The sequence below is a fragment of the Balaenoptera acutorostrata genome, chromosome 1 (assembly GCF_949987535.1).
Source record: "Balaenoptera acutorostrata chromosome 1, mBalAcu1.1, whole genome shotgun sequence".
Classification (NCBI taxonomy): Eukaryota; Metazoa; Chordata; class Mammalia; order Artiodactyla; family Balaenopteridae; genus Balaenoptera; species Balaenoptera acutorostrata.
This window is the reverse complement of record NC_080064.1, coordinates 81,596,993-81,620,209: the sequence shown is the minus strand read 5'-3', so window position 1 is coordinate 81,620,209 and position 23,217 is coordinate 81,596,993. Positions and strand designations below refer to the sequence as shown.

The window sequence follows — 23,217 nt, the reverse complement described above, 5'->3', positions numbered from 1 at the left end:
ATTATTGGTTGCCAGGAAGTGGGGGGAGGAGAGAGTGGAAAGTGCCTGCTAATGGGTATGGCAATTGCAATTACCAAGAATTAAGTTATTAGAGAAACTGACAATAGTCAGTTTCTTTGAGGAATGAAGAGGACTGACCTGGAAGGGTCTATGGATGACTGACCAGTGGTACAGATTGGTAAAATGAGATTCAAAGACAGGGGGTTTAGGAAGAAGGGAGGGAGAAAGGTCTAGAGGCAGTAATGAAGTTCACAAGTGTTTTAAAATGTACCTGGGGGGAGTTCCCTGGTGGCCTACTGGTTAGGATTCTGGGCTTTCACTGCTGTGGCCTAGGTTCAATCCCTGGTTGGGGAACTTAGATCCTGCAAGCCACATGGCAAAAAAAAAAAGTTACCTGGGAATTTAGGTTTATTCAGGTATGGTGAGGCCAACTGATCAGGAGATGATTACCAGTGAATAGATAGTTTACAAATTACAGTTCACAAGAGGAATGGGGCATACCATGCCAGGTAGGGCCACATGGGGAAGCAACAGGGTCTATTTAGAGACAAAACAGGGAGGGCAAAGCACAGGCAAAAGTGGTTTTTGTGGGAAGGAATGGGTGAGGCAAGGTAAGCAGCTGAGCAAGTTTAGGATTAAATAGTTTGAGTAATTTGGGGGAGAGGGGGCTCTGGGCTATAAGGGTGGTCTTTAGTTGTCTGGTACCTGGCTCTGGGATGATTAGGGAAGAAGAGTGTTGCCTTCTAGAGTATAAGAACCAGACAGAAGAGGTGGGTGTAGGAATGGATTCAGGATTACTTGGTTTGCATATCAAAGGCATGCTCAGGGAATTAGCTAACTCTGGAAGGGGCAGTCTCTCCCCAGTTAGTGAGGCCCCAGATGCCAAGTTACATATATATATATAGTTAATATTACAAGACACCTATTCCACCCACTTCAGCCCTACTAGTATAAGGGATGTGGGAGAGAAAATAGCCACCACCTGAGAAAGCTGTAGGGGAAACGGAATCTTTTATACTGTGCTGCTGTTCTATGTGTTTACTTGATTGACATTTTATACTAGCATTTCCCAGTTATTGATGTTAAATTGAAAATTTAAAGGTCTTCCCTTTTTTCTTTCCTTTACACACACATGTGCACACACACACACAAACATGCACACACAACTATAATGTGGTAAGTCTTCGGAAATCAAAGATTTTTATTGAATTTTAATCATGAGGTCATAAAGCAGGAACTACTTTCCAGGGCCAATCATTTGAGCCATATCTGAAGACACGGTACATAAAAAATTTCTTTGAAGACTGTACTTACTACTCTAACTTAAGTGCATAGCAAAGGACCCTACAATAAGTAGCAATATGACAGAATACTTCAAAATCTTTATTGGTTATTTAAAGAGAAGGATGTGTGTTGAAGATACTTATAAGGACTGCATTTCATACAATAAAAATTTAAAAATCTATGTTATCAGAATTTTTACTAAAAAATGTTAATCTCAATACTCCACATTATAATCCTCTCCTTATGCTTTATATTAACACAGAGAAATTTCAATACAATCTGCCTTTTAAAAAGGGGGAGGTATATCACAAGCACTTTCTATACACAAGACACTGATGAGATACCACTGGGAATGCTCACATCGATGAGATGATCTAATCTCAAGGAGCTTACATAACCACAGACATACTTCACTAACCTAACACAAAACAGAATGTGATTAAGTGTTTAAAACAGAGGATTGTGAAGTGCTAGGAAGCACAAAGCCATTTACTCCAACGTCCTTTTTCTAAATATGAGAAAATTGAGGCTCAAAGAAATCATAAAACAAGGTAATGCACAGCCAGAAGGCATATCTCTGTCTTGTTGCCAAGTCCAGTGCTTCCTCCACTCTACCATACTGTCTCTCATTCAATCTTTTTTTCTAACACTTTTTTTTTCTAACACTTTTAAAGACAACAAATAAAGGATAACATTAATGTAATTTCTCTTTCTCTAACATATAAAAATTTGACTTTTCCCAAGCATCTTTTTCTAAACATACACTCAATAGCTGGAGAAATGTATAATATCAAAGGGCTACTACTATGAATAATACTTATAATGTATTCAGTGCTTACTATATCTCAGGTCACTGTGCTAAGTGCTTCATAAGCATCTAATTTAACCCTCACAACAATGCTATGAGGTAGGTATTATGCCCATTTTTCAGGTGAGGAAACTAATGTAAGTGATCAGTCCAAGTTCACTCAGTTAGAAGTGGTAGACCTGGCTTGACCACAGAGCCTACTCTACAACAAAGCCACTATACCACCTACTAGAAAAACAAAAGTGTATATTTTTAAATTGATGGTTGGAACTCAGTGATGAACCTATTATGATCTATACTGGAAAATGATAATGATTTTCTAAATTGCACTTAAAGTATCTGTTTAAATTATAGTATGTTGTACTGTTCTTACAAACAGAGGAAGCCAAGGTTATGCATTTTTCTGTTTATGTTTATTGGCGCTTCATATAAGAAACTCTGAAATAATAAAAACAGATCATTCAAGCAACTGTCAGAGCATAAAATGAAGAAAAATACACCAAATCACACACATATACTTAAAGTTTAATTATCCAAAAAGAATTTTCAACATCAAAGTCAACATGATTTTGATTATAGGCAAAAAGTATGTCAGCAAATAACTAAAAGACTAGCATCTAAAAAATACCTAGGATTCAGGACATAAAAACACAAAAATCCAACTCTGATTTCTCATAAAAGTTAAAATGATAATTGGCACTGGCATTAAGGACAGACATACAGACCAATGGAAAAGAATTTAGAGACCGGAAATAAACCCTAACGTTTATGTGTGTATTAGTCAGCTTGGGCTGCCACAACAAAAATCATAGACTGGTGGCTTAAACAACAGAATTTTATTTCTTACAGTTCTGGAGGCTGGACGTCAAGATCAGGGCCACCATGGTGGGGTTCTGGTGAGAACTCTCTGCGTGGCTTGCACTCAGTCACCTTCTCACTGTACCCTCACATGGCAGAGAAAGAGAAAGAGAGAGAACAAGCTCTCTGGTGTCTCTTCTTATAAGGGCACTATTCCTATCATGAGGTCCCATCTAAAGCTAATTTACTTCCCAAAGGCACCATCTCCAAATACCATCACATTAGGGAGTAGAGCTTCAACATACGACTTTTCAAGGGAAACAATTCAGTCCATAGCAATGGGCAACTGATTTTCAACAAGGCTGTACAGACAACCCAATGGAGAAAGAATAGTCTCTTCAAAAATAGTACTGGGACAACTAGATATTCACACACAAAAGAATAAAGTTGGTACCCTTCCTTACATTATACACAAAAATTAACTCAAAATGGATCACAGACCTAAATGTAAGAGTTAAAAGCATAAACCCAAAAAAATTCATAGAAGAAAGTATAAGAATAACTCTTTGTGACCCTAGAATAGGCAATGGTTTCTTATCTACAATAGCAGGAGTACAAGTGACAAAAGAAAATTAGATAAACTAGGCTACATTAAAAATCTAAAACTTTTGTGTTATAAATGACACCATCAAGAAAGTGAAGACAACCCACTGATTGGGAGAAAATGTTTGCAGATCATATGTCTGATAAGAACCTAATATCCAGAATACATAAAGATCTCCTATAACTCAATGATATAAAGACAAATAATCCAATTGAAAAATGGACAAAGGATGTGAATAGACAGTTCTCTAAAGCAGATATATTTCTCCTCTCTCAGGATCAATCGCAAGCAGAAATTAGCCTCTCCTAATACTAAGCCTCTAAGACTCTAATACTAATACTTAGCCTCTACTAATTACTAAGATAATATGGAATTTAAGTTAGAAGGTTATAAAATAGATATGAAAATACATGAAATAAAAACACACATATATGTTTTAAAAATAAACAATTACATACTAGATTTAAATATAAGAGAAAAAAAGATGAAGATAGCACTTACTGTAAAAATATTCTAAATTCTGAAGCTTCAAAGTTCTCCACAGCAACAGGTTCATGATTTGTTAAGTTATTTGTATGTCCAACAGTATGAAAATAGAAATCAGGAACCCTTGCTAAAAGGACTGCTTTGTGTGCTTTGAACAAAGTACAACCTATAGAGAAAGTAACATCTGTATGGACTTCTTCTCTTAGAAGCCTATAAGGAATAAAAAGGAACCACAGTTTAATTAGTGATGCTTAGAAATATATAATATGCCCATTTTTATAAAATAAGCTTTAAAAATAACACATAAACTAAAAATACAGAGAAAACAAAATAAAGTTATATGAAAATGAGTTTATTCTCAGTTCATCCAAAGAACACTGTCTAACATTGGTTTAGAAGGCAATTTTCTAAAATTTATAATGAAAACAAAAGGTAATTACACTAAAAGAGTAAGACTATTTTTTCAAAAAATATCTTTTCCTTTTAATTCCTTCTACCAATAAAATTTATCTTCCACTACTTATGTTGATTTTCCTTTATAATGTATGTACTTTAGATTTATTTTGGAAAGAGGACACAAAGTAATGTAATTGTTGACTATTGAATCAATTTTTTTAAATCTTACTAAAACTGAAGCAAAAAAGTAAACAGTCACCACCACCAGCAAACCACACGCAATAATACACAATCCAGTCTAGAAACTGGTACACGGCACTTTGACTATTGTTAAATACCAAGTCTGAAATGCAGGCTTGGCTGTCAAGAATGTGACATTTAAGCCCTTTTCCATTGCCCACCCCACAAAAAATAGAACTATGCTCTAATCTATTATTAAAATGATGGACTCGAGGAAAGCCCATTCAAATCCCTTTACTAATGTGCAAACATAATTATGGTAAAGCTCACATGTAAAGTGATAGAAGAACAGAAATCAGCATCATAATAGAAACTGTCACAATGTTTTTTCTGTGTGGTAACCATATATTTCTGCTCTGTAAATATTAAATAATACTTCATATAGTATAACATTATCATCAGCAAGTTATGTATTCTCAGAGGACTTCTGTATTGCAGGATATAACTGGCAATCACACTAGTACACTATAGGAGGTCCAAGTATGGATAAAGATATCCATTACAATGAAAGCTTAGAATGTTGCCACTGACACTCACTCCCCCAGGACCCAGTTAATGGCTCCTTCCTCTGATCCCTCGGTACCTACCTCTATTACAGCACTTCTGTCACTGTATCATTATTATTTTTATAATAATAAAATTATATTACTTTAACATAATTAAAATATATTATATTCAGACAATGAACTCTCCAAAGGCAATAACTGTACCTTCATTAGATAGCAAGAGCTCAATAACTGCTTTTTTGGATTTGGCTGTATTTTCCCTAAACAAAACAAATGCTTCAGAGCACAAAGCTTTCAGAACCTTGGAAACAATGAGCAAATAGACGCATTTTAGTCAATACTTTAATCAATAAATTATTTTCATAAGCGATTGTTAAAGTTATGCAAGAATGTATTGGTCTCCCAAACATTAATAAAAACTCAAATTGTACAATACAAATACACCATTTATTTCTCCTTCCCACCCACCTTCTACCCATCCCCCACTTCTCCCCAAGTGAATAAACAAGCATTGCAGCTGGTAGCCATACAACTGTCACTAGGGAATCTGCTTTGTTCATAATAGATGCTCATGAGTATTCGTCAAATAAAAAAAGTTAATGTTTTAAAATTGTTAATGTGAAAATACAGTGCTTTTTATTTTATAAAACCACCTGTATCAGTTATAAGCATATCTTGTTATCTGTTACAAGTAACAATATCTGACTCAGACCTGCTTAAACATTAAGGAGGGTTTTATTGGTTCATCTAATAATAAACTCTAGAGGAAGAATAGGCTGGAGCAAAGGCTCAGTGGTGTCAAGGCCCAGCTTCTTTCCATCTTATTTCCCTGTCACCTACTGTATTCACCTATCTAAAGCATTTTAGACTACTGATTAAACCCAATTCTCACTAAAAATTTATTGAGCATGTACCATGTACTAAGCACTGGGGACATAAAGGGGACTAAAGCATAGTATCTGCCCTCAAGGAGTTTGTAGAAGAGTATGGAGACCAGGCCTGAAAATTAAGGCATGTGATATATTCAATAGGACAAACTAGTAAATTTTTTTCAGGGACAGACATAAGAGAAGATCTTATATAGAGAAAAGGAAAACCAAAAGGAATTTTAAAGATTGAGTAAGAGCTGGTCAAGGAAGCAAGGCAAGGTAGGGGGGAGCTCCTGCCTCCATGCTCCTTACAGAGGTTTGTGTTGAGTGTGGAGCTACAAATTGGTCAGCAGAGTATTGAGGGGATAAGAAGTGGCAGATGAAGCTGCAGGGATAAAGATGAATAAGAGACAAAGAGCTTAACTGTATCTTACAGTTGAAGGGGAATGATCAAATAGTTCAAAACATGGGCAATTTTACTTTTCAAAATATCTCCTGTTAGTTGTGTAGAAGAGGAATTACAGGAAAATGAGAATAAAGGGGAAAAAAACTACCGCGCAACACAAATGAATGATGTAGAGGGTGTGAGCCAGGAGAGAATCAATGGTGATAGAAAATAAGGGATTAACTTAAAATATATTTAGGTAATAGACTGGCAGGAGTTGGTGACTGGAAGTAGAAGGTGAAGGGAAGGGACTTACCTAGGATCTCTCTCATATTTAGCTTAGACAACTGGGTGCTGGTGATGCCACCAGCCACTGAACTACATCTGCTATGCCAACTTCCCTCTTAAACTCCAGACATATTTTCAATTCTCCTGGATATGGCTTCCTGAACATTCACTATACTCCTCCCTTTCAAATGTCCTAAGAATTAGCACCATCTTTTATGCTTCTCTTTCTCTGTGTTTCCACGTGTAATCGGTCACCAAGCCCATGAACTGCACACAGGAATCCCTTTCACCTTGTCCGTTTTCACTGCCATTATGTATCCCTTGACTATTACAAAGTCTCCTAGTTGGTTTCCTTTTTTTTTCCAATTTCTTTCCTCAGTTCAAGATCTAATTATGTTCATCCTCTATTTTAAAAACATCAATGATTCTCCACTGCCTCCAGAATACATTCCAAATTCTTCACTGAAGAGTCTCTATGGTCTAGTCTTAGTTTACCCATTCACCCTCATCTACTTTGCCTGCCATACCCACAATCCCCTTCCAAACAAAGCTACCAAATTGTACCACATGTCCCTGATGCTCTTAGTCACATCTGAATGGACAACAGACTGAGGCAAGGTTAACCATTAGCCATAACCATTAGCCAATGTGGTAGTTAAACAAGTGAACTCTAGCAGAGATGTTCTATAATAATCAAGAGCCAACTGATCACACTCTTAAGAGAGTTTCAAAGAAAATCCAAGGTAGAGTAAGAAAAAGGAATGGGTAAGGAGAGAAGCAGAAATGAAGGAACAAAGTTACTGGAAGATCATTTTGCATAACTACCATACTTTAGAGAAGGAAGACTGACTGGGTCCATATTCTGGTCATGAGACCTTGGGCAAGTCACTTTAATGTCCCTGGAGCCAGACTGCCAAGGTTCTTATTCTGACTCCACCACCTCTTCTCTAAGGCTCAGTTTCCTTACCTGTTAAATGGGAATAACAACAAGATTTACCTCACAGGGGAGTAAATAAAACACTGCATGTCAGCCCAGTGTCTAGCTAATAGTAGGATGGCAGTAAGAATTTTTATTACAATTGTCTTGAACAGTGGTCCATACCTCAATGAGGTCTTATTGTACAATTGCTGTCATATCCCAAGCAACTTTCCAACTCTACACCAGAGCTGGCTTTTTGACTACTGAAGCTGTTTCCTATTTTTTTCTCACTTCTCCATATATCCTGTTGCCTCAGGTAATGCAGAGGAGTCTCTGGAGTCTCTGTTCCTTGCTGTTTGAAGCAATTCAATACAACTTGCTTTCCCAAAATAAATGAAGCTCTTCCAAATCTCTATGCCTTTGTAAAAGCCATTCCCCTTGTTTAGATACTCTCTGACTTCTCCCTTCCTAATCTCTAATCAATTTGTAATTAATCCCCAAGAGATCACTCAAACATCACCTACAAAGCCTCCCCCAAATTACCTCAGTCCCCATTATCTGTTTGGCTATTACCTTTCTCAGTAGAGTGCAAGCACAACACCAAAGTCATGTCTTATTAATCTTTGATTTTCAGAATCTAGTACAGTGCTAGGTATATGGTGGGTGCTAGCTTCTTTACTAATATTTGTAGAATAAAACAATGATATTGCTGTGCTTAAAGAAGATTACTCTGACATAGCATTCAAGCTGGCTGGGTGAGTATACGAGATTTTTTAGTTGTTAAAAAAAAACAAAACACAAAAACACTTTTGCTTGTAACAAGAACTTGGGACTTCAGGATCCTATCCTTCAATTGCTGCTAGGATGAGGATAAATTGTTCACCTGCTATACTTATGACCTCATTTTCTTTATGTAAATTAGATGTATTATATTCTTTAAGTTCATGACACTTCAAAGCTCACAATACAGCCAGAAGAATAGAGCCACTGAAGAGGAGTACCTCATCCTTACAGATTCATCCTAGAAACAGAACAACTTCACTCTCATTTTTTAAAAATGTTGTACATCAATTCCCCCAGTGGTGGAGACAAGGCAGAATCTCTCATAGACAGGCCCAAATTAAAAGGAAATGTTTTTGCTTTATAAAGTTCAGTTTATAACTGGTGGAGCCTTAAGTGTGGGCAACAGTAAGCACTTTTTAAATGTAGAATGCTGCACAACTGTTATTAATAGTAATTATGTTTACACTAGTTCAATAGTTCTCAAAGTGTGACCCAGGCCAGCAGCATCACCTGGGACCTTGCTAGAAATGCAAAAATCTCACGCCTCATCCCAGACCAACTGTATCAGAATTAAGGTCTGGGTCTCAGTAAATCTAAGCTCTCCAGGTGATTCTGATGCACACTAAAGTTCAAGAATCAATGTTTTGGTGGAAATGGAAACTAGCTAGGGAAGATTTCTAAGCTTCATTTTCTTTATAAACTGAGATGACGTTCCTGGATTCACTATAGCCTGAGTTAAGCTTCACAACTCTCCATTTGCTAGAGTCCTCATGGGAACTGGGAATTGCTGGGAGTTGCTGCGGGCTGTAGAGTATTCTAGGAGGAGAGGGGAAGCCAGGTTGCCATCAGGAAGTATTTCTAGGAAAGCATTTCTGCTAAATCGTTTAAAGAGAGCTCAGAAGAAAGAGACCTCCAACGCTCCAGTAATCTGATCCATTTTTACTCATTCTAAATAGATACTCAAAAAAATTTTTTAAAAATAAATAAATACTCTTCTACCTAATTTTATCATTTTTCTTAGAATTGTTTGAGCTTATAAAAAGTTGTGTAAGTTTCAGGACCACGAAACCTGTATCCACCCCGACATTAGCGAGTCTTTCAAGACTTAAGCCTACCCGTGTTAGAGTATTTTGGCATAAACTGGTGCTGCACATAACTATGATGGTAATTTTGGTTTTCTTCTTGAATCTGGTACGTGGTCTCCGAGGTGCTCTGGGTTGGTTATATAGGGCGAAAGAACCCGCTTTGTAGTGAGGAGACAGGTGAGCGTCCTGCAGTGGCCTGAGGTGAGGAGAACAAAGCAGGGAGGGATGGAGAAACCGAGGAGCCACAGTTTCTGGTAGGAAGTGGGCGCCTTAAGAACTGAAGCAGCCTGAGTTCCCGCCTCCTCCTACCTGAGCAGATCCTGGCTGAGCCGCTCCGACACCATCGCCTTCAGCCGGCGCCGCTCACTGGGCCCCTTCCTTTGCAAGCCCTTATTGCAAACTCCAGGGGACTCTAGAAGTACCACGGGGGCCACGCTATCCTCCCCACAGCGGGCCATGTTCCACAAAGGTACGGCGGCGCCCCGCAGGCCCAGTACAGGTTCTCACTTCCCAGCCTCTGGAAGAAACGGGCGTTTCAGACCGAAAGCTCTGCTCCTACCCGAATCCGCCCCCTAAAGGAAAAGGCTGACGCCTCTCGTCTGTTTGTTGACGGTCCCTTATGGCTACCGAACCGCAGTGCCGGAGAATCTCGGAGACCCGGTCCGCGCCGGCACGTGACCCGGGAGGGTGTGCGCAGGCGTAGTAGCTCTGTTTAACGCCGCCAGCGGGCGGTCCGCGCAGCGCTGCCCAAGGAGCCAACTATTCTGCGGAACTAACCAGGTCTGCGCTTTATCCCTGTCCCTCTGCTTTCTAGTTGGTGCTAACCAGTCATTTAAATAAATGTTTTATCGAGAACTGAGTTCAAATCAACCAGTGCAGCCTTTCAGCACTTTATCTTCCTGGGGTGTCAGCGCTTTTTTTCCCAGGAAAGACAAGTTCACTAGACCTTTACTGCGGCGAGTCACACTCCTGCACTTACTGCTTTGGGCAAGAAAAATTGGGGGTGTGAGGGGCGCGGGAAGAACTTCGTAAAATCAGCAGGAGTCACAACACTCCAGAGCCCCCTGCAAAGGGTATGGTATAATGTCTAGAAGACTCCTTCCCCTTCTAATCCAGGGAGTGGCTCATGTAACTGCTCTTGGACTTAAGCAGAGAAATGTCAGTTATATTCCCCCACTTTGCATATAAAGCTCTAAAAGTTATGAGGTGGAAGAAAGGAAGTAATGTTGTAGGGGTAGAGTCTTTAATTGAGCAAGGAATTGGGTGGATTGATGAGCTAATAGAATTTTGAAAATTTGGTGTGGAGAAAAGAGCTGGAGCGAAATCACTTAAAAAGTCTTTTGGTTTTTTATTTGATTACTTCTTCCAAAGAAGAAGGTTCAATCCTTCTGCTTCATTCAGAAGCTCTGCACAAGGTAACAAGTACGTACTAATTGCTTGGAAAATATATGGATATTGTACGAGAAGATTGGCCAAGAAGCAGGCATTTCTCCAAATAACGACCTTTTCAATTGTTCAGACACCTTAATTATGAATATAGTGGATAATTGATTTTTAATCATTCCTATAGAAAAGAGGAGTATCAAAGATAATATGATAGTTAATATTTATTGAGTGCTTTTTAGGCGAGAAAACTGCTCTACCTGCTTTCTATGTATTAACTCAATTAATCCTCACAACCACCATTTAGGTTGGTATTGCTATGAGCCCAATTACAGATGAGGAAGTTGAGGCATGAGAGGCTAGATAACTTGGTCAAGGTCACACAGCCAGTAAATGGTGGTCTAGGTATTAAAACCCAGACAGTTCAGTACAAGAGTCTTTCCCTCCAAAGTCCTGTAATACTTCTACCATGCCCCTTTATCAGCTGATGAAGCAAAAATTAGGCTACTCTCTGGTTGGGAATGGATGACAGATGGTTTCTGGTCCATGTAAATTTAATTCTCTTAAACTACCTTAGGCAGCTTAGGCAGCTTTGTGAAGTAATTAAAGAAAAAGTACCCTCTTAAAAAACAAAACAAAAAAAATAGTTTTAATGATGCTTTACATTCCACCATTAGAGATTTTTTACTTAAAACATTATTTCTATTTTAATTAATTTATATCTGTAGTCATTTACACCTTAACGTGAGTGAAATTATAAAAAATTTTTTCCTCAAAGGCTTTATGATCAGGAACACTAGAAAGTCCTGGGAAACTAGCAACAGGAGCTCTGAAGGTAAACACTGCTAAACCCATAATTTTAGTTAGGGTTGGCCTTAACTGTGATCCTCATGTATGAAAAATAAGTTTAGGTAAAATTGCCTTGGAAGGGGGCTTCCCTGGTGGCGCAGTGGTTGAGAATCTGCCTGCTAATGCAGGGGACACGGGTTCGAGCCCTGGTCTGGGAAGATCCCACATGCCACGGAGCAGCTGGGCCCGTGAGCCACAATTGCTGAGCCTGCGCGTCTGGAGCCTGTGCCCCGCAACGGGAGGGGCTGCGATAGAGAAAGGCCCGCGCACCGTGATGAAGAGCGGTCCCCGCACCGCGATGAAGAGTGGCCCCCGCTTGCCGCAACTGGAGAAAGCCCTCGCACGAACCGAAGACCCAACACAGCCAAAAATAAATAAATAAATAAATAAATAAATAAATAAAAAATTAAAAAAAAAAAATTGCCTTGGAAGGCAAAAAACTCATCTAAGTACTACAATTTCATGAAAAAAGTGATTCTCTTAGATGTATTTTTTTCTTTCTTTAAAAATGTTTTCAAATGAAGCATTTCAAACATACGAAGAAATAGAGAGGTACAGTGAACCCCGATATACCCATTACCAAAATTCAACAATTATCAAGATTTGGGCATATATGTTGTATCAGTTTTTCTTTCCTTCCTCATCTTTTATTCCTTCCTTTCTTTTTTTCCTTCCTTCTTTCCTCCTTCCTTCCTTCTTTCCTTCCTCCCTTCCTCCCTCCCTCCCTCCTTCCTTCCCTCCTTTCTTTCTTTCTTTCTTTCTTTCTTTCTTTCTTTCTTTCTTTCTTCCTTCCTTCCTTCCTTCCTCCCTCCCTCCCTCCCTCCCTCCCTCCCTCTCTCTCTCTCTTTCTTCCATTCCTTCTAAAAATTTTAAAAGTAAAGCCCCAGACATCATTTCATTTTCTCCTATATACTTCAGTTTGCATCACTAAAAACAGTGTACATTTTCTTACATAACATTACAAAACCACTAATGGTATTCCTTATAAATTGACAATAATTCCATTTACTATGTAGCCCATTGTAAAATTTTCCCAACTGTCCTAAAAAATACGTTTTACAGTTGGTTTGTTTGAATCGGTTTTCAAACAAGATACAAGGTTACATTTGGTTCTTTCATCTCCTGAGTTTCTTCTAATCTCCTGTATTTTCCCTCATGACACTGACATTGTGGCAGAAGCCTGAGCGATTTGAGCTGTAGAGTATGCCACATTTTAAATTTGACTGCCTCTTTGTAGCATCACGCACTGTGCTCATCTATCCCATATATTTTCTGTAAATGGAAGCTATTTTTAGAGGCTTGATTATATTCAGTTTCAATTTTTTAGCGAAAAAAAATTTTTAAGTGGTATATTAGTTTTCTATTGCTGCTTTAACAAATAACCACAAACTTAGTGGCTTAAAAACAACACACTTTTTTTAACTTTCAATTCTATAGGTTGGAAGTCCCACATGGATCTCACTGGGCTAAAATTCAGCTTTGGGCCGGGCTGCATCCCCTTCTGAAGGCTTGAGGGGAGAGTTTCCTTGCCTTTTCCAGCTTCTCAAGGCTGCCCATATTCCTCAGTCCTGGGCTCTGCTTCTCCAACTTCAAAGTTAACAGGTTGAATCCTCCTCACATGGCATCATTCTGAACTCTTCTTCTCCTTCCTTCTTCCCTCTTTTAAGGACTGTTGTGATTACTGGGGACCAAGTGGATAATCCAGGATAATCTCCATTTTTTAAGGTCAGCTAATTAACAACCTTAATTCCATCTGCAACCTTAATTCCCCTGCCATGTAACCTAACATATTCACAGATTCTGGAATTAGGACATAGACATCTTTGGGAGCAGGGGGAGCAGGCATTATTCTGCCTCCCACAAGCGGTAATTCATTTTGAATCCTGTCAGAAGGCACATAATCTTTGGTTATCCCCATTTTAATGTTGCTAAAATGTATCATTAATTTTCATCTGATAGTTTTGTCTGTTGATGACTCTTACTTTAATCAATTAACTATGGATTGCAAAATGATTTTATAATTCTATCATTCTTTCTACATTTATTTGCTAGAAATTTGCTGGAAATCTTCTGTAAAGAAGAATTTTCCCTCATCAATTAGAAATACTGGATATCCAGAAATACATTTCACACTGCAAAGGCAGGATAAATGCTTAATTCTCTTATTTAAATTATCCTTTTTTCAAAGGCCCACTCATATTATGGAAGGTAATCTGCTTTACTCAAAGTCTACTCATTCAAATATTAATCTCATCTAAAAAATACCTTCACATCTAGAATAATGACTGACCAAATATCTGGGTACCATGGCCTAGCCAAGTTGGTGTAAGTTTAGAAAATACTCTTATCCTCTTGTGTGTCTCTCCTTTACTCTCACGCCACTATCACACTCACAGTATTTCTGACACCAAATGTGGGGGGGGGCGGTTACACACACCTAGCAATTCTGTGACACCAGCTGGATGTCAGGCAATTTAACTCAATTCTGACACTATCTATGTGGAGACAGCATCCGATCCAACAGGTTTAAGGCTTAGTCCCACAAGACTGCTCCCCTCCTTTGGTTGCCAATTGCAACTCCAGGTTGTTACTATGGTTCTAACCAATCAGCTATAAATATAAGGTTCCCACAATACTATCCTTGGGTTCAATTAATTTGCTAGAGCAGCTCACAGAACTCAGGGGAACTGACTTACTTACTGTTTTTCTGTTTATTATAAAAGGACATGATAAAGGATACAAGTAAACATCCAGTCGAGAGAGGAAAAGGATTGGGTGGGCCAAAAGGTTTGTTCATTTTTTCCTGTAAGATGTCTCTAGTAGCACTTAGTTGTCTTCATCATTTGAAACAATTTTGTTAGATTGTATGTGACAGCTGTCATATCAGAGTGCATCAAAAAGACATCAAAATTGGTGAATTTTTGTGTAGCTATTTTAATATTGAAGATGGAAGAAAAAAAGCAACATTTTCAGCATATTATGCTTTATTATTTCAAGAAAGGTAAAAATGCAACTGAAACACAAAAAATTTGTGCAGTGTATGGAGAAGGTGCTGTGACTGACTGAACACATCAAAAGTGGTTTGTGGGGACTTCCCTGGTGGCACAGTGGTTAAGAATCCACCTGCCAATGCAGGGGACACGGGTATGAGCCCTGGTCTGGGAGGATCCCACATGCCGCGGAGCAACTAACCCGGTGCGCCACAACTACTGAGCCTGTGCTCTAGAACCCACAAGCCACAACTACTGAGCCCCCGTGCCACAACTACTGAAGCTCACATGCCTAGAGCCCGTGCTCCGAAACAAGAGAAGCTGCAATGAGAAGCCCACGCACCGCAATGAAGAGTAGCTCCCTCTCGCACCGCAATGAGAAGCCCACGCACCACAATGAAGAGTAGCTCCCTCTCGACACAACTAGAGAAAGCCTACACACAGCAGTGAAGAACCAACGCAGCCAAAAATAAATAAATAAATAAATAATTTTTTAAAAAAGTGGTTTGCGAAGTTTCGTGCTGGAGATTTCTCACTGGATGATGCTCCATGGTCAGATACACCAGTTGAAGTTGATAGTGATCAAATCGAGACATTAATTGAAAACAATCAACGTTATACCACGTGGGAGATAGCCAACATAGTCAAAATATCCAAATCAAGCACTGAAAATCATTTGCACCACCTTGGTTATTTTCATCGCTTTGATGTTTGGTTTCCACATAAGTTAAGCGAATAAACCCTTCTTGACTATACTTCCACATGTGATTCTCTAGTGAAACATAACAAAAATGTTCCGTTTTTAAAACAAATTGTGATGGGTGATGAAAAGTGGATACTGTACAATAATGTGAAACGGAAGAGATCGTGGGGCAAGCAAAATGAACCACCACTAACCACACTAAAGGCTGGTCTTCATACAAAGAAGGTGATATGTATATGGTGGGATTGAAAGGGAGTCCTCTATTATGAGCTCCTTCTGGAAAAGCAAACAATTAATTCCAACAAGTACTGCTCCCAGTTAGACCAACTGAAAGCAGCACTCGACAAAAACATCCAGAATTAGTCAACAGAAAACGCATAATCTTCCATCAGGATAACCAAGACCGCATGTTTCTCTGATGATCAGGCAAAAACTGTTACAGCTTGGCTGGGAAGTTCCGATCCATCTGCCGTACTCACCAGACATTGCACCTTCAGATTTCCATTTATTTCGGGCTTTACAAAATTCTCTTAATGGAAGAAATTCCAATTCCCTGGAAGACTGTAAAAGGCACCTGGAAGAGTTCTTTGCTCAAAAAGATAAAAGTTTTGGGAAGATGGAATTATGAAGTTGCCAGAAAACTGGCAGAAGGTAGTGGAACAAAAGGGTGAATACGTTGTTCAATAAAGTTCTTGGTAACAATGAAAAATGTGTCTTTTATTTTTACTTAACAACCGAAGGTACTTTTTGGCCAACCCAATATGTATGAAGGGGCATGGAGTTTCCATGCCCTCTCCAGGTGTGCCACTCTCCCAGAACCTCCATGTGTTCACCAACCCAGAAGCTCTCCAAAATCCGTACTTTGAAGATTTTTATGGAGGCTTCATCCTATAAGCATGACTGATCATTAACTCTATTTCCAGCCCCTCTAACCCTCTAGAGAATGGAGAGGTGAAGATTCCAAGCTTCTAATCATGAGTTGGTCTTTCTGGTGACCAGCCCCAATCCAGGAGCCCACCAAGAGGCATCTCATTAGAACAAAAGATGCTCCTATCACCCAGGAAATCCCAAGGGATTTAGAAACTTAGGAACGGGGATCAAAGACCAAATATTAGAACTAAGGATGATCCTAACGCTCTTATCACTTAGAAAATTACAAGAGTTTTAGGAACTCCATGCCAGGAACTGGGGCAAAGGCCAATATATATTTTCTATTATTTCACAACATATATAATGAACCATCACAGTGTCAAACTAAGCATATTTAGATAATAAAAATGTAAAGAAACACAGGAAGTGAAACTATAAAAGTCAGGAAAGCAGTTTAAATTTGGGAGGAAGAAAGAGGTTGTAATTATGATTGGGGGCATAGAGGAACTTACAGGGTGGCTGGAAAAGTTTTAATGTCTTGAGCTGAGTTAGTTGCAATAGTGTTTATCTTAAAACGGATTATATTCATAATATATAATATACTTATGTAACAATTATTATTAGCTACAGATTTGTTTGGTATAGTTTTTGACTGTAAGCACTTTACAATAAAAAGGTTATTTTAAGTGTTACCTGTTACAGATAGAGAACTAATGGTTACCATAGGGGAGAGGGAAGGGGGTTGCAATTAGGGGTAGGGGATTAAGAGGTACACTATTATGTATAAAATAAGCTACAAGGATATACTGTACAACACAGGGAATATAGCCAATATTTTATAATAACTATAAATGGAGTATAACCTTTAAAAATTGTGAATCACTATATTGTACACTTGTAACATATAATATTGTACATCAACTATACTTCAATAAAAAAGTGTTATATATTAAAGAGGGTTTAAATAAAGCAGTGTTTAACATTTTGAGGTTAAAATGTAGAGTATAATGAAGTAATGACCCTGACATTTTATATAGCTCACTATCTAATTAGAGATAATTTCAAACTTCAGTGAATATTTGAGTAATAGTACCATTGTTTGAATAAAGATATATCTTGGTAACTATTTTTAAGTGAAAATCTCTTATTTAAATGAATAATTTCCATTACCTTTAAGAAATCATTGTATTTCGATTACATATGCATGCATTATTATCATGGGACTATCAAGCTGGGGGGTTGTTACAGAATGAATTATTTGTGTCCTCCCAAAATTCATATGTGGAAACCTAATCCCCAGTGTGATGGAATTTTGAGGTGGGGCCTTTAGGAGATGACCAGATCTCAAAGGTGGAGTCCTCAAAAAAGGGATTAGTGCCCTTATAAATTAGACCCCAGGGAATTCCCTGGTGGTCCAGTGGTTAGGACTCTGCACTTTCACTGCTAAGGACGCAGGTTCGATCCCTGGTCGGGGAACTAAGATTCCACAAGCAGCACTGAGCAGCCAAAAATAAAAAATAAAGAAAATATAAATAAATAGAGACCCCAGAGAGCTCCCTCTGCCCTTTCTGCAAGGTAAGCCCACATTGAGAAGACATCTATGAATTAGGAAGCAGGGTCTCACCAGACACTGAATCTGCCAGTGCATTGATCTTAGACCTTGCAGCCTCCAGAACTGTGAGAAATAAATTTTGGTTGTTTAAGCCACCCAATCTATGGTATTTTTGTTATATCAGCCTGAATGGACTACAACAATGGGCATTATGAAATATCACTTATCCATCTCCTTTTCTCAGATCAGAACTGCATGGAAATTATTTCAAAATAATATTTGATTTTTTTTCTTTCCCTTTCCTTAAGCTTTCTCCATCTGCTCACCTTTCTCCCAGTCTTATCTCTTCTTCCTTTCTACTCTTTCAAAATAACAGGAAGGTAGTGACCTTTAAGCTTTAGGGGCCCCACTTGCACAAGCCCTTGCAAAGGTCTAGTAGGGTCCCTAGGAATGTGTCTACTTGGGTATGTTTTTGTAAGGTCTGCAAAAGTAAGAGATTTTGACCACAAGTGATCAAGACTCTCTTTCCCCTTAGTCATATACCCTCTCATATCTGGTGGCATTGAGTGGCTGTAGGTATTTTGAGGATTCAGCCACAATGAAACTGAGTTGGGGATACAGTAGTTTGGGTTAGCAAGGCATATTTATTGGTTCAAAATCACTTCCACATCTAGATAAGTTGTTGCTCCTTGTCCTGGTGTAGGAATGGCTTCTAGGAATACTTCACTGATTCATCCTACAAGGTGACATGAAGGGGTAGGGCTCAACGTCACATCACTATGTGAAGATGTCTTACAGCAAATGATGCTGGAAGTCCATGGATAGTGAAGGAGGTACACAACAGTAAGCAGAAGCCTCAGTTTTCATGGGTGCCTAGTCAGAACAAAAGAAATATTCTCAGTAATGCAAAACATTCGACTATAAATACAAACTTTTCCTTTTTGGTGAGAATCATATATAACAGAATTTATCAGAATTCCTGTATTTATAACCTATGTTTATTATATTAGCTTTCTTTTCTCATGATTTCTTTTCCCATTCTAAATAATCACTTTTATACCTTAAAAATAAATAAATAAAGGGCAGCTATGCCATATATAAGTATTTCAATGGTACTCCCAATACTATATCTTCCTGATGTTTATTTTTATTTTGTCTTGTACAATAAGAACATTTGGGCTACTTTGAGAAAGAGCAAGGAAGCATTTATGCAGCAGATCCTTTTTGGAGAGAATAATAATGGTAACAAAGTATTTATTTATTGCTAGTAGAGCTCTTAATGAGATATTTTCTCTGCAAAAATGAGGGAGAGGTGGTGGGCTGTAATATTCCTCTGGCCTTAATTTAGCAAAAAGAAGGCCCTTTATTTTACTTCTTTATTTTTCTTACTTTAAGCAGAATAAAGGCACTAACTAGAACCATGCTGGGTGAACAAAGTTATAAGCAGATATCTTATTTTTCTACCTTTAGGCCACATTGAAACAAACATACTATCTGAAGAAGAAAATTAGGTACTATAAAATCAAATTGAAATATATATTCCTTAAGCACATTTTAAATATCATAATTAAGTGCCCAAGCCACTTAGAGTAAAAACTATTGTGTTTTTCCTCAAAGGATAATTTTTATTTCAATCATAGTTTCAACTTGGATGTTAACTTTCACCATTTTCAGGGCTGACTTTAACATCTGAATACGACCATCAAACCTGTACTTGTGGGACTTCCTTGGTGGTGCAGTGGTTAAGAATCCGCCTGCCAATGCAGGGGACACGGGTTCGAGCCCTGGTCCAGGAAGATCCCACATGCCGCGGAGCAACTAAGCCCGTGTGCCACAACTACTGAGCCTCCGCTCTAGAGCCTGCGAGCCACAACTACTGAGCCCACATGCCACAACTACTGAAGCCTGCGTGCCTAGAGCCTGTGCTCTGCAACAGGAGAAGCCAGCGCAATGAGAAGCCCGCGCACCGCAGTGAAGTGTAGCCCCTGCTTGCTGCAACTAGAGAAAGCCCGTGCGCAGCAACGAAGACCCAACGCAGCCAAAAACAAATAAATAAATAAATAAATTTATGAAAAAAACCCCCAAAAAACCTGTACTTGTTGTGGTAATGAATATATATAGGCTGCCTGGAGGTCTAAGTATGAACTAAATAACTTGGCATATTCTGGATGCTTCAGGGCAAAATTCTTAAAGGTCCTGTGTGAAATGTACTGAGTTCTGTCCAGGTATCTCCCGAAAGAGTCTGGAAACATCAAGATTTGGCACTCCAAAAGCTGCCCGAAGTATAGCAGCTAACTCCTGTTCGGTTATGAAAACATCATCATCAAGATCAAAAAGCTTAAATGACATTTGCAGAATCTTTTCAGTGTTGACAGGATTGCATAGGACAGTCAGACCTATCACATACTCTCTGAAGTCTATGCTGCCATCATTATTCCTGTCAAAGAGGGCAAAAAGTTGTCTCAAGGGCTCTGAAATTGCGAGTTTCAAATAATTCGCCAACTCTGTAATTCCTATCTTCCCTCCTTTTGAGGCAACTGCAATTGCAGCATATTCATCCAAACACTGATGAATATTATCCCAATCTAACTTTAATTTCTGGCTAAGTTTTGTAAATTCAACCAAACCGGCTTCCATGGGTAGTTGAAGGTTACCTGCAGAAATCATCAGTCTGCAATCTTCATAAGTGTGATCTGTCACAGGCACTCTAAGAGCATTGGCCATGATGATCCTCACTGTATCGGCAAAAAGGACGGGGTCTTTCTTTTCTCGGTCATTTGGGATGTAAACAGGCATAAACTCAACTTCTACCCTGGTGAAGAGTTGACTCAGGGTCAATATACAGGTCTGGAAGCCTGTAAACCCCTGCCAGGTCCAGGTCACGGTGTCCAGGGTGTTTGGGTACCTGAGCAGCACTGGCTGCACAGGAACACCTGGAGCGAAGGCCCCTAGTTTAAAGGTGACCAGACAGCTGCGGTTGGTACACACTCCTTCCAGGAAAATCAGGATCTGTGGCCACTTCCTATCAGATGTCACTCTCCTCAGGATTTCCTCCCGGGTATTCTTCCTCGAATTGGGGTCATCTCAGGTCACAAGCACCGGCTGCGTTGACAGTAAGAATTTCCCAGCCACGGGGATATGCACATATTGACTCGCGGAGACCACCGAGGGGAGCCCTGCCACGACACAGGCGACTGCGTCAAAGAAACTGGAGTGCGGTGCTGCAACGAAGATACGGGCCTCCTCTCGGGTTGCCTTTTTCCCTTTCACTTTAACCAGGAACCCTGCTAAAAAAAAAAGTCACCTGAAACAAGAACTTGAGGGTTGGTTGCACCAGTCTTCTTCTCCAGCTCCTGGCGGGCTTGGTCGGTCGAGCACGACGGCCTATGGTGGAAAGGGCAGCCACGGGGCCAGAGGAAGATGAAGAGGATGGCGGTGCAGGACACCCGCACCGGCACCAGCACAGCCCCCATGAGGACGATGTAGGCCCAGCGCTGATGTGCACCTGCTGCATGCAGGGGTTGTCCACTGCTGGCGGGTACAGGGACTTGCTTGTGTCTTGGCTGAGGGCGGATTCCAACACCGCAGCCTCGGAGTCCGAGGTGGGCTGTGCCGTGAAGCCCACTATTCCTTAGTCTCAGGACACCTGTAGCTTGGATCTGGGGGCGGCCCCCGGAATGTATCCCTGCCCCATATTTAAGTGCTCTTTCCGTTCGCACATAATTAGAACTCTTTGAGGCAATTGTGGGTTAATAGAAAATGATATATTACCTTTAAAATCAGAAAAATAAAAAATGGTAAATGATGTAACAGGAGAATTAGAATCATATCAACAGCACAATCTTTTGCTTTTTGTAAATGGCCTCCTTTTGACATATATGCTTAATAAATTATTTTCACATAATTTCTGAAATTTACATTAAGCATATTTATATACCTACTAAGGATGAATTAAATAGATGAATATTTATTAATCACCATTTTTAAATTTAAATGCCATTACCAGTCAAGTTTACTTACAGTGAGATGCTTTGGCAGTTGGTAAGTCAAATTCATTTACTCTTCCTACAAATGGATCTCTTTATGCTAAGAGGTCTAACTGATGGCAACCTTGAGCCTTTATATCTGTTACAAGTACTCTTCTACATCCACTGAAAATTAGAATACATCCATTATCATAGGCCAGGATTAGCCGTGGCACGTTTTGACACGTATTGTTAATATTAGTCCAGATGAACTGGTCAGCATTCCAAACTGACATAAGTAACAACAACGAGAAACCTTAAAATCACCTTTGTCAGAAACACGTTTTCATTAAAATAAGTCAGGATTACTTCATTGCATCACCACACACGGGTCAACAAAGTCTTGTTCCTAACTTTGTTGCTGCCCTTTGAAAATGATCAAGAGGGAAGCATAATTAAAGTTGGTGTGAACCAGGCTGTCTGCTAAACCTTGTAGCATTTGCTGTATCAAATATTCCTGTTTGCTAATTGCTAATTTAAATTCCTCCAGAATTAAAAGTCAAATTGTAAGTTTCTGAAAGATGTTTCTAATTATTGGAACAGACCAGGTTACCCATAAAACGGAAAGAGCAGTGTGGATACCAAAGCCGGTTAAACAGAATGTGATCTAAGTGGAAAGATTATGGGCTTTACAACCAGATGGATCTAAGTCAGATCCTGGTTCCAACCCTTGTACTGTGGGCATTGGCCAATCTCATTTTCACATCTGTAAAGTGGTGATACTCCCTACCTTGCGATGTTATAAGGCACAAGTACTCCCTACCTTGAGATGTTATGAGGCACAAGTACAATGTACATAGAAAACTGAGCTTTTATTGGTAAATACACGTTGCTAGGATACAATGATGAGAATTCTTCGGGACATTCCACTTTCTTCTGTCACTATCAGAACTATGCTTAGTGAGGGAAACATTCCTTTCACCAGCTTAGTCTTATTTGGGAACACAGTTGTAGTCTCTAAGGAGCCATGATTTGGCAATGTTACTGGTTGTCTCCCATGCCAGATGAGAGCAACCCAACAGAATGAGTAGTAATCCCTTGAGTTGGTCTCATCCTCTATCCTGTTATTCTTCCTGCCATTTTTTTTTGGCCACGCCGTGTGGCTTGTGGGATCTTAGTTCCCTGACCAGGGATTGAACCCGGGCCCATTAGTGAAAGGGCCGAGTCCTAACCACTGGACTGCCAGGGAGTTCCCTTCCCACTCTTATCTGTAAGGCTCATTAATACTTTTGAACCCTTGTTTAATTTAACTGCATTCTGTGTATGGTTCTTAAGGGAAAGATCAACATTACCATGTCATCTTTCTTTCATATTTCCCACACAGTGCCTAGCAGTGTATCAAATATATTATTTATTCATTTAGCAAATATTTGAGTTCCCACAATGAGTCAGGC

At 39.3% G+C, this 23,217-nt stretch overlaps 1 protein-coding gene and 1 pseudogene across 2 annotated transcripts in view; both read right to left on the bottom strand.

The window, feature by feature from the left end:
• BTBD8 (BTB domain containing 8) overlaps positions 1-10,119 on the bottom strand; it is a 91,575-nt gene extending 81,456 nt beyond the window's left edge. For both annotated transcript variants that reach the window (XM_007169607.2, XM_057534812.1), the window contains exons 1-2: positions 9,761-10,119; positions 3,996-4,190 (exon numbers count right to left, since the gene is read on the bottom strand). In XM_007169607.2, the coding sequence (XP_007169669.2) occupies positions 3,996-4,190; positions 9,761-9,909 (344 nt within the window). In that variant the 5' untranslated portion in view covers positions 9,910-10,119. The remainder of the gene's footprint in view (positions 1-3,995; positions 4,191-9,760) is intronic.
• Positions 10,120-18,594: 8,475 nt separating this feature from the next.
• Positions 18,595-21,971, bottom strand: LOC103020272 (lysophosphatidylcholine acyltransferase 2B-like; annotated as a pseudogene).
• Between the last annotated feature and the right edge of the window lie 1,246 nt (positions 21,972-23,217).